The sequence below is a fragment of the Zootermopsis nevadensis genome, unplaced genomic scaffold, assembly GCF_977971745.1.
Source record: "Zootermopsis nevadensis isolate Lab colony 2312 unplaced genomic scaffold, Znev_1.0 Znev_ptg000020l, whole genome shotgun sequence".
Taxonomy (NCBI): Eukaryota; Metazoa; Arthropoda; class Insecta; order Blattodea; family Termopsidae; genus Zootermopsis; species Zootermopsis nevadensis.
In genome coordinates, this window is record NW_028259152.1 from 13,731,254 (window position 1) to 13,744,425 (window position 13,172).

At 36.6% G+C, this 13,172-nt stretch overlaps 1 protein-coding gene across 16 annotated transcripts in view; it reads right to left on the reverse strand.

Moving 5' to 3' along the window:
- LOC110831748 (CUGBP Elav-like family member 1) overlaps positions 1-13,172 on the reverse strand; it is a 1,322,428-nt gene that overhangs the window by 964,647 nt on the left and 344,609 nt on the right. Inside the window, exon 1 of one of the 16 annotated variants that reach the window (XM_087351837.1) lies at positions 789-862. The exons of the other annotated variants lie outside the window; for them this stretch is intronic. Within the exon in view, the coding sequence (XP_087207963.1) occupies positions 789-847 (59 nt within the window). The 5' untranslated portion in view covers positions 848-862. Of the gene's footprint in view, positions 1-788; positions 863-13,172 lie in introns of those variants that run through there. 16 annotated transcript variants of the gene reach the window in all.

Genomic DNA, 13,172 nt, shown 5'->3' on the forward strand with positions numbered 1-13,172 from the left:
TAGTTTCTTGCCGACAGGCGGACGGACAAGAAATTAAGAAGCGGTTTTTGAAATGCACCTAAGTATTTTATTGAATAAAATGTTTTTGTTACTTTTAATTAACAAAAATACTGGTATTAGTAAAAGGAGAAGAAACATAATATCTTTTATACGATTCGAAACTTAACTTTATGGATTGTAAAAGCTTTGATAAGAAGCTTGGAATATCTTGCTAATTAAAATTTGTTAACATCAAAGCACTCGTGAACATTACTTAACTTTTCTTTCATAAATTTATCCTAATGTCCACATTGGGAAATTCTGCGAGCCACGTGACTCGCTAACCACTGTTTGCAAACCAGAGCCATTGCATATTCTGCTATCATGTTAACGAATTAAGACCACTGACCGCTGTGGTGCAACTAAACTTTTTTTACATTCGCCATGTCCATAAATATTTTCTTCGTGAACTAACACTTGTACATGATTTTATTCCTAGATACAAAAACTAAAATTTGTCTTTAAGGATGGCTGGCTTCTGGGTTGTTACGCCTTGTAGTCCGGTAAACTTCCACCAGACTACACGGTTCAATAACCCAGAAAACAGCTATCTTCGCACTAACCTCAAATCCTGCACAAAATTTATCACTAACAACACCAGGAAACAATGTAAATCAGCACAAATGTTTTCATAAGTTTAAACACTACTCTGAAAACATATAAACTACCTATTGATACACATAAATTTCAGTAAGAGGATTACTTCCGAAAGTCTGTGTTTTTGTTTTATGTATTAATCCCGCTCTTACCTCCATTGCAGAAGCAGCCTCAACGAAACAGAAATACAAAAGTCCACGCAGGTGTACATAATGCATATTACACTGGTTTTAGTACATACATTAATGTTTTAAAGCAAACAAAATATAACACACGAAACTGTACGTAATTCCACACACTGTCGCATCTGTGTTATAACATTTTCATCACAATCAGCACAATGATAAGAAACATTTCACACTACTTCACTTTCGACAGCGTCACCTTCACTGGCGTGACGTTCCACTACGATCTTCATTTGTCTCCATGTAATCGGCTGAATTCGGCGAACAGTTCGACAATTATCGGTACAGCCGGACAAGGAGGTAGGAAGGGAAACGAAGCAGTTTGCACCCCTCCCAAGGAGAAATCGCATATGGCACGTGGTGAACTTTACATCTGTGAGATTTTGGGTTACGAGGCACATTACCGTTGTATCTTTACAACGAATAGAAATTACCCAAGAATGGAAGTAAATACGTTTTAAAATTCAAGCCACTCCGTTGTATTAAGCGTTATGAACGAAATTGTATTAAAGTATCACATTCAACACACGTTCTAAAGCATCACAATTCAGGGGTAGTTATTTATCATACAGAATGTAGAAACGTATATTTAACAATCGTGGTGAAATACGGATGATATAGAACGGTGGTGTTCTACCTGGGGTACGCGTACCCCCGGGGGTACGTGAAGACATCTTAGGGGGTACGTGAAATTTAAAAAAAATATATTATTTTATAATAAACACTGAATAATCAGTAATATAATTAATTTAATTTATTTTAGATGTAGATTATATACTATGTATAACTTGAATTATACACCAACAACTTTGGGGGTTCAAAGTTGAATAGAAATTATATCTGGGGGCACGCGAACTAAAAAGGTTGAATACCACTGCTACAGAATGTATGTTTTATCAGATATTTTAATAAGAGAAGCCTTAAAGTATATAGCAGTTTGGAATAACGCATTTTATAAAAGTGTTATTTGAAGTTCTTCACATAATGCAATGTGCAATTCCAATTATTTAAATTCCGTATAAAATATATCTTTAATATAAATGGAGCTTCTTTGCTTCGATAGTCTTTCTTATTTACTCTTGTCCTCAATCACTATTTTCATAGCATTGCTATTTAAATTATAAACAAATATTTTCCGGGATGCTACACTATAGAATTGAATAGTATTGTATATTTGTATGTGCTGAATCACATTAACTTCCAGTACCTTCAAAAAAAGTGTTCAGATTATTAAATTAAAACAATTTAAATACCCAACCATATTATATTCTTCAACAAGCAAAAATAAAGAAACTTAGTAAAGTTGTTTACACTACATACAGAAGAAACACAAACAGACTACAGCAGTGGACGTTATGGCTCTGTGTAATTTAAATTATTTTTTCATTAACTACTCTCTCCCTTATATTTATTTGTACTTAATAATATTATAGAATTTAATTGGGCCTAATTTTTACGTGTTGCACAACATTTCCGTACGATAAGTCGTTTTTAAAGATTGGTTTGATATTATGTATATTGTATTTGTGCTTAAGTTTATTAGCATTTTACGAAAGCACAAACCAGAATCAACTTAGTGCAGACACTCATACTCCACAGGTACCGAAACTCATTCCTACGAGAGATTCGTAGTGGAGAGAAACGATCTTCTACATTTTAAGTTATTTCGTGTACTTTGTGTAAAGAACGTGTAGAAACAGTCTCTGAGTCCACACATTTTTAAGAAATGTATTTAATTCTATGTAAGAAATTAGCTCACAAGTAAGATCTGGAACTGTTGAACCAACTTTTCAAAAACCTCTGAGTTATTAAAAATGCAATTTTGAAACCTCCTGGACTGGTAGACGTGAATGCTAGTGGATATTTTTATAACGCCGACAATCTTCTTTTGTGAAGATGAACGAACAGTGTGTGTCTCAATTTTTTGTTATGGGTAAGTTTCGAGTGTTATTATTACAAATGTTTCATGCAATTACAAAGAAAAATAAATAAAATTTGGAATTCATTTCTAATTCTAATGTAGGCCTAAAAACTGTATAAACGTTTCAAAATTTGAAGTTCAGACTGCAACGTATATATTCCTTTAACTAATACTTACATAAAAATAAATTACATTTCATTTGAAAAGATAAAAATAAATCAAGGTGGCCCCGTAAAGAACAATTAGAGTTTCTTCGGCGATATATAGTTTTAGCTACTAATTATTATTATTATTTATTATTGACTGCAAATGGGTTTATACCCGGTGGCAGTGTCCTACAATAACATACAAAACAATGAGACAGAACAGAACAATGAGATACATCAACACAATGAGACAGAACAAAACAATAAACAAAAGGACACAACAAAAACAATAAGACACAATAAACAATGAGATACATCAACACAGAGACAGAACAAAACAATAAACAAAAGGACACAACAAAAACAATATGACACCCAAACAATGGGATACATCAACACAATGAGACACAACAAAACAATAAACAAAGGACACAACAAAAACAATAAGACACAATAAACAATGAGATACATCAACACAGAGACAGAACAAAACAATAAACAAAAGGACACAACAAAAACAATATGACACACAAACAATGGGATACATCAACACAATGAGACACAACAAAACAATAAACAAAGGACACAACAAAAACCATAAGACACAACATACAATGAGATACATCAACACAGAGACAGAACAAAACAATAAAAAAGGACACAACAAAAACAACACATCCCACTCAAAATCAACCAACTCATAAATTACAAAACCATCCAACCTCAAGTACTTAACTTAAAAAAAAGAACTTAATACCACCTAGACATAAGACAATAACTGTAATGTATTACAAACGTCATGAACTGATGCACTCACACAACAATACAATGAGACACAACAATACAACATACCACACTCAAAATAAAACATCTGACACAATAAAAAAACACACATCCACTAATTAATCACAATACTTAAGAGTGGAATATAAAGTCCGCTCTCAGTACATGAAAATTTTATCCCAAAGAACTACAGCCCTTCATCACTTGGAGACTAAGACACTTCACTTCACTTATCACCATTTATTCCCAACTTAATAACCCTTAGCTTGTAACTACTTTTCTGACCCTCTTTCTAAAGGTGCCTAATTTACAGGGGAAAGACTCTAGCACGCCTGGAGGTAATTGGTTCCAGCTTCTTATGGTCCTATTTACAAAGGAATAAGCATCGTTAAATAAACTACAGATAAATTAAGAAGATTAAAGATTCTTCACAAATTTTTGAGAAGTTTTCCAAATTGAAATACTCGTACATGTATAACTAAAGCTTCAAAAAATTGATTAACGTAAATCAACCTGAACTTTAAATTTTATATGTAACAATAATTAAATCAAAGTTAGTGTTCCTGCATATTGTTAATCAATAAAAAGATAATTTGTAAGCCTCCCACCTGCTTTGTATTCAGTCCTGTTCAATTTAAAGAAGAACTGGCTTATTACACAATTTAATACCTGACAGCGCATGTACGTAAGTGCACATTAGCCATTTCTTGTTTATCATTCAGAAAAAAAACTCTTTATCCTATCTGTTTGTTTGTATTCATGACAACTTTGACCTAATGAGAGCGATTAGCCCCACGAAGATAAAAAGGCAGGAGAATCCTCTTATTAAGATTGTTAGAACTTAATTTATTGGGTTTTCGTAAATGATAAATACTTTGAAGCACTGACAGGGTAAAATAAATGTAAATGTCTGTCCGTGCCTGTTTAATAATCCACGTAAGCGCGTAGGGTAGTGGAGTTAACTCGACTGACTGAGGCGACTGGATAATCTTTACGCTCCGGTAACAATACCGTCGGATAATGGGCCCCAGAATTAGACGCAGGGTGGGCTCAACAGCCAGTGGGTCTGGAGGTCGTGGTAATTCAGTCCGTATCACTGGATTTAAGATATAATTAAAGAAGACGGATATGAATACATAACGAGAACTTCGTGACTTGCGAAAATCAACTAGTAACACTGCGGTTAGAGGCGTGAAGGTAAGATGGGTTAGACATGTAGCTAGTTATAGGGATACAAGTAATGAGTACAGAAATTTGGTGGAAAAATCCGGGGAAAGAAGATCTTAGAAAAATCAAAATGGTGGTGAGAGAATTCTATTAAGATGAATCTTCCAAAAATAGATTGCAAGATTACGATATGATTATAGTTGTGTCAAATGGTAAGCTTCAGTAATGGCGTTGGTGAACGTTCCAATCTTATAAAACATGGCAAGTTATTAGTTACACAATTAGATGGGTATTTAACATTTGACTTTTTCGACTTCCTTACACATTAGACAATTATAAAACGGTAAAAATGGGATAGATAGAATGAGATCTGCGACGCCCATTAGGGAAGTGGTTACCCGTACGGTCCAATAGACATGATGGAGTATTTATAACCCCCTCCCCACATTACTTGCTCATATGTAGTTTCACGTGACAGCGTATCTACCGAGAAAACTGTCGCATACTAACAATGACTTCCGGTCATTTTTCTGAGATTATTTAGTGGTACCGGTGCACGAAGAGCGTTTTGCATACCGCCCGGGAATCACGAAAACGTTTTGAGAGTGAGCTCCAGTGTAGACGCATTCTTATTCCGACGCCGTGGAGTTCCTGCCTCATATTCCCCGGAGCATACAATTTCTATCCGATTTTTCCAATCCAATCTGGCGCGATGGCCTCGTGATACCGCTTATCAGCCTCACAGTTCGCGATTTCTGCAACGCACATAAATTGATATGTGTGACGGTACAGTCGGCATCGCCTGCAAAAACTGACATCATACTTCACCTGTTTACGTCATGACACCGATAGGCGTCTGTTGGCCAGTCTTTCCATAATGTTCTAGCTGTCTCATGACGTTAGACTGGTGGCAGAACTGAATAAAAGGTAGACAGAAGAAAAAAACAGAAATAAAATTACGAAATAAAGGAGAAAAGAAATGAATAAAGCACACAAGAAACTCAGAAAAATAAAGTTAAAGATGTAATGATAATGAAGGAATAGCAAGTAATATAAAAAATAAGGAAAGAAGAACATTTAAACGTAACGCTGAAAACATATCTAATATTTTCACTGTCGAAATAAGACAATTCTTACTGTCTACATGCAACAATTAGCCACGGTGGTCTAGCGGTTAGAACGCTGGCCTTGTGATCCTGGGGTCTCGGGTTCGATTCCCGGCGGTGCCCGAATTTATAACTTGTGTTGGGCAAGGCCGTGGTCTAGGCAACACGGAATTTTCCTCCGGGGGCTTCCCCGGTTTCTCCGTGGCATCCCAACAATTACTCCATTCACACACAGACGAAGGCAATGGCAAACCACTTCTGGATCATCTGCCAAGAACGTATATGAACAGGTCCCAGTCCGAGAAAAGGATGGAAGGATCCTGTTCATATGGACCTGTCCTCAGACAGAAAACTAAATAAATAAAAATAAACATACAACAATATTGACATGAAATGCCACCAATATAGCTGTTATTACAATGATGAACGTCTAAAACACTGTCACTTCAACTACAAAACACACATCATCAGGCTGGTACAGAAACATAACACAGTGAAACTACTACTGAATTACTGTTGTATCTTAAATGAGGCACATTGTCCATAGTGAAATTGTATGGATGCGTGTGACATAGTTGGGCTATTTTAAATTAGGGTTAAATTACCATATTAATGATTTCATAAAATACTGCATATAGAAAATTGCATCTAAACAGCAAACATAAGCCATACATAACTATTTTCTTTCTTACATCTGGTCAGTCTTATCTTCTTCATTTTGTGATGCAGCAGTAATGGCTATTACAGTCATGTAACATGTATTATAATATACAGTTTTAGCTATTTCTTAACAACATCGATATATCGATATAGCATTTCGCAGTCATCGGATTTCCACTGTAATTTACATAAGAATTTTCATGCCTCTAGATGTATTACATTCAGGAATGAATATATTTAATATCGTATTTCGTTACTCTATTTATTTCTAAAACTCTGACAAGGCCCGCACATAGAAAATATTATTATTATACATGTCTGCTACTACTTTAACGTGCAGATACACACACTTATAAATAAATAAATAAAAAATATATTTATCCAATTGTTAAATTTCTATCTGAAAAACTGTTTAATGTAAACCACATAAGGGCAATGGATTAAAAATTAATGTTCTTCCTTTCCATTTGTTAGTACGAAAAAGTCTCTTCCATTTTTTTAAGCTAGCTTGTTAGTAATAAAATTTGCAGGTTTCTTAGGTTAAAGCAATTTTCGTGATAAAAATAAGGCAATTAAGCACAGCATAAGCCAAGCCAATTATATACATAGAACTTTCGATTTCAATCATTCAAGAACAGAGGATTTGTCGGTAGTCATATTATTTTCAGTTGGAAAGAACACAGTAGCTTTATCAGACGTTAGTAAGGCGGTTGGTCTAAAGGTAGGAGATGCTCAGGTCCTATCATCAACCTGCAGGATCACAATACGAACTCTGCCAATAAATCCTTAGGGAAATGTCGCGAAACTCTACACATTTGACGAGATCAGGAGCATATGAAAATGATCTTTTTGACGGAATTAAGAGTACCTACGCTCCAATAACGTAAGAATAACGTCACAAAAAAGCAATTAAGAATGCAAATAAAAAGTTTTAAATATTTATTTTTTTAAGCTTGTACAATCCAAATTAAAGTAATTAATAAAACAATAGTCTCAAGAATTATTTTAATATCAAACTCGAAGCCGAGCCTTGTTTTCAGGTATGAAATCCAAATTACATGCATATGCAGATTTAATTACTGCTACAGAATCCTATTTACTTAAATTGCCTTTGTTATTATATTTTACCAATTTCAATTAATTTATAATTTAAATGAAACTTTTTAATTTTATGAATATAATAAGCATTAATTAATTTTCAATAAAGAGGTGGACTCTTTAAAGATAACTGAGCCCTAGGATACGACACAACATAGAAAAGTTAATACTCCAGCCGTTTTACTAAAATTTTTATTTAAATCAATATTACATGGCTTCCTGATTCACGACTCGTTTAATGTACGTAATACTTTTTTCCAACATAGTCACCTCATGTGTTGAATATACTGACCGAGGAAACATGATGTAACAAAGGCGTATGGTTAATTTTATTACTCCATGAAGTAAACTCTTACTTGACAAGATGATAGTCGCTCAAGTGATAAATGAACTAACTTTCTATGGTACACGAAGGTTCATTATCGTGTCCACAAGTGGCCGACACAAGGATTAAAAGAAATTCAATTCACATTCTTATATTCAAATTCGTTAAGGTCGACTGTAATATTATTATGTCATTACAAAATTATACACACATTGGTAATTTTTATCTACCACAGACAAAATTCGATGACTAAGCAGGTATAGTCTGCATATATAATCCATTAATTAAGCATCTTACCTAAAAAAATTGAAATAAAAAATAAAAGTTACAGATGTTTTCGTTACAGGTACATCAATTACATCCCAATTATTGTACAATGACCCAGTTTTAATAAAAATTATGAAATTCAAGTTCAGGCATTATACTGGACCGACATGCAACAGATTTAATAAAAATCTTTTGAATATTGTTCTGCGTTCAAACTTTCAGACGCTTGAACATGACAGCTATGCTGCGCTAATTTCATATATAGTTCGTGCAGAGAACAGATCGTTGGTGTTAAACGTAATTACTTTTTTCTGATTTTTTTTTTAAAACTGCAGGCAGTGCCATGCGTAGTTGGAATTATATTCGACAACGGTCCCTATTTTTGAAGCCTTGTGACGACTTTCTTTACGCTGAACAAAAGAACGGCGTGTGTAATCGGAATGGACGGTCGTGTGAATATCTCCATTACGACCGGCTCGTTATAATTCTGTCCGTTTCCACTTGGCTTTCCTTTAACTTCCTTTTCCTTTCTCATTCCACGTGCTCTTCCATCAGTTGTACAATGTGTGACCCTTTCATTACATCCTTAGCCCTAGTCTAATCCGAAGCGACAACAGACTAGACAGGACCAGTTCAACGCAAACTCAGACTCCCCCGCGAGCACTTCTCGCCTCATTTCTCCCCAAAACCGTTTTATGACACCCTGAACTGCCTAATCTAAAACAAGAATCCAACTCTACTGTCTCCTTAAAATAAAATTATCATTAGACCTTGTGGCCTGTTATAACGTACAATTACTCCCGAAATTTTGTATCAGTTCAGACATTTTGTAGGAAACCTTAAATGGGTGATCAGCCTGTCGCGAAAAGCGATGGCAATATTTAAGCATCCAACACCCACGACAAAGGCCAGTGGTACGTAACACACAGGTGTACCGCGATTATTCACAAGGCATAATTGTAAAAAGATAATTCTTATCTTATCATAGTCGATAGTTTCATCCACTACGATTAATATTTTGTTTTCATACGCCTCCATTCTTATAGGTTAAATGAACCTATTTATATGTAGATATATTTTTCTCATCATGTACAGTGTCTTACCCCCTTTTTGTGAAGCGACATTCCGTAATGTGTCTTCACATGTCTTCGACAAATTACGGTGGGTCTCGGTTGAAAAGATTACCAAACAATGCCTTGCGATTACTGAAATCGGTCGAATATAAATACAAATTAATACTTTTAATTTTCATAAGAGGCGTTCGCCAGGGGGTCCTATATATGTCTGTAATTATTAAACATAAAAATCCATGCGTACAAAGTTCAACTCGAATTGACAAAAACAATGCCCTGAAAATCTGATAGCTCATGAGAGAGTTAAGGAATTCTCCGCTATTATGGAAGCAACAGGCTCCTCGCCGTGTTTCAGAGAACCAGTTATTCGAAATCTCAACACATCTTAGGTAATCTAACTGGCATTAAAACACGAAGGTTAATCAAAGCTAACGCAAAGCACAGAGGACCGCCCTTGATCTCCATCACCTTATTCCCTTATAATATCGTTCCTTAAGATCCGTCTTACTGTTAACCTCATATACCCCTTCTTGTACTGGGATACTGGGAACGACCCGTTCTTCAAGTGCCTGAGCACTGCGGGTTCCAACTTTTTCGTTGGCTCGATCTATAGACTCCATGGACGAGGGATCGGCCCGTCGCAAGGCCTCTACCTATACACAGGACAGCACAACACAGAAAAACGCGGACAAACGTCCATGGCTTGAGTGGGATTCGAACCCACGGTCCCAGCGACCAAGCGGTACAAGGCCCGCGCCTCAGACCACGCGGCCACTGCGACCCCTTCTAGTACTTACAAGTTAAAATCTTAAAATAAATTACATCCCCACAAAATTTTGGCACGATTTTTCTCTCACATCACATTTACATGCCGAACCACAGTGGCATGTTACATTTCAATACCTAACAAAACTAGGTGAGTAAAATTTCTGGGTTGTAGCGTCGTCAGGGCGATGATCGAGGCAACAACGACCTCTGAAACGTCGTTAAACTTATACCAGATTACACAGCGCTACAACCCAGAAGACAGCCATATTCATAACCAAGTGACCTATATTTTATTACCAGTTTCTTCGTTGTCTCATATATTACCCAACTTACTGACTAAACTAATTGGAATTTCATTTTAATTCAATAAATTTTCGATTGACATAAGACTTTCAAGTAACGCATTACATTTTCATAAAGAGACCTCAATGTGCTGCAGTGATTAGGCAGGCAACTGGGCCTAGCTTCCATTGTAGCTACCACGTGCACTTCTCTGCCATTCATTTTTCGCTCCCTTAATTTTATATTCTGCCATCTCATTTTTATCCTCCCTCTTCCAGTCGGTCCATTGACACGCCCGTCTCTGCAATATCCTTGTCACCAGGGAAACCTCGCCCTAACTGTTCCACGCGTGATGAAGACCCCCATCCAAATGTCACCATATTGAGAACTTTCATCCGCTTTATGAAGGCTTATTATCGCAGAATTCTGTGGCTTCAGAAGTGAAACCTTCATTACTCGCTGAAGAGAAGGCAACATTCTGCCCAGAGACAATAGCAGCACGGAGGAAGACGTGATAAAGAGAGGACAAATGTGTTCATTGCACAAGGGATTAGATGGAGTTCTGACACTGGAAACTTTGACAAGGGCGGACAGTGAGACCAACTGACGACTTCAGATAACCACATCAATCTCAGCCTATATATTCATACTACCTGCTAGAAACGCAAAAACAGGCATGGCTCACATTTCGGCATGAGGCAGATCAGTTTAATAAAAATCATAAATGTGGGCTAAGAGGTGGGTGGACAATGAAGGTTCAGTTCCTGGCAATGACGAGGACCAATTGCCAAAACGTCGTGGATTTAAGTGGTAAGAAATCTTACACGATGGAGAAGTCCTGAAGAATAATTAGAGCCTGCAAGGTAATCTTAATCTTTACCACGAGTAGACCAAATGTGAAGTGCATGAGGCATCCTATCCGATACGTGTCGCAAGTTCCTTCAGCTGGAGTAAAACGACTGGAGCTTGAAACTAATCACTCACCATCTCCAAGTAACAAGTTTAAGAATGCGTATGGGGTTCCGTGAATAGACCCTCTACGCGTGTAAGACGTAACAAAGTGACAGTTACATAGAAGATTCAGTGACCTCAAGTGTCGATTTTTTCGTTTTGACAAAAATAAAAATTGTCATCTGAAATCCCCCCTCCCCCTCCCTAGACGTCCAACCAGCATTTGTCCTCAATCAGATATGAATGTAAGTCTCTCTACGCAGTACAGAGCAATTCAATACGTATTTTTCACCTTTAGTACGCCAGAATTGAGACCAGCCCAGACAAATTTATTATTAATAATGTTACTTTTATGTCTTATGGTATGTTAAATCAGTATGAACAACAAATTTATATTCAATAATAGATTAAAGCCAGAATTACTTCTACAGCATCTTCAACCCCTCTCAATTTTTTCATTCTTCTGTCTTACAAGGTTTAGGATGATCGTAATTAATCCGAGATTACAGGAATTGTTTAAACCGTCTCATTCATGGGCTTACTAAATCCTGTTTTCCTCGGGGTATGTGATTGAGAGGTCTTTTTGAAAATCCTTAACGTCATCGGCCATTCTGTTAGACTCTAATAAATTTCCTTACGTGCTCAATTCGCTGTCTGTCTCTCAAAATTTCCCTTTTCGATCCATGTAAAATCTCACTTTTTCTGTTTATTTCCCGATCTAAGGGCCCAACGTTCACCACATTATAAATTTTAAATTGACAGCCTTATTCATACTTCCAATGTAATGTCTCTTCAGTGCCCCATCAATGGTACCAAATTCTATTGTATTTTCTTCTACAATAGAAATTCGACACTCCTAGTACGGGGAGCCCATCAGGGATCGTACCTCTCGATCTTGGGCTGTGGAACCTTTTTAATTGTGGTGGGCAGAGGAGAGAGGTTTCACACCGTGTCTCCTGGTGGCAGACCCCAGTAGCTGTGTCAAACCACAGGCTAAACAAGGCAAGGCAACCAGGCATTGCGAAACCTTGCCACTTTGCAAGAGGAAAGACCCTCGAATTTTGGACAGGAGAACTCCGAAATCAACTGGTACAAGTCTAGAGGAACAAGTGGCAGCCCCATCACTAGACTACCCAGCTGCTGGCTGGTAACCGATAATGGCGAAGGTAGTTACTCCTATGGATACACAAACTAATCACCGGGTGACTTGACTTAATTAAAACTTTAAAATAAAGAAATTTGACCCTCGAATGAAAGCTATGTTTCATCTAAGTATGATTTGAAATTTTCACAGCGGTGAGTCTGAAGATGACTGTCTCCGGGTTGTTGCGCCGTGTAGTGTGGTAGTTTATCGACGTTTCAGAGGTTTTCGCTGTCTCCAACATAAAGGGACATTGTGCGAGAGGGAAAACTCTGTGTCATTCATCAGTCGGTCATATTCACTTCCGCGTGTAAATATTTCTCTTTCAGTCTAAAGCGTTTCTGCACACAGTACATAACATGAATGAGCTCGTGTCTATCTGGCCATCTGCATGTTTTATATAGAAAACTTCTCAACAGATATCGATTAAATTTGTTATTGGAGACCTAAATTAAAAGTTGTAGACAGAATTCGTTAACTCATAAAGTATATGAATCTCAGATCCAACTTTATCAATTATCTCAAAACGGGCTAACTACTAATTAATTACCCAATTAAGTCTATGGAGAAGAGTCCTTCTTAAGAAGCAAATTTTACGCTCAGATAGTCAAGAAATTCCCTGTCTTTTAAAGAATTTGACGTTTTTTAAAGAACGGGGCACGG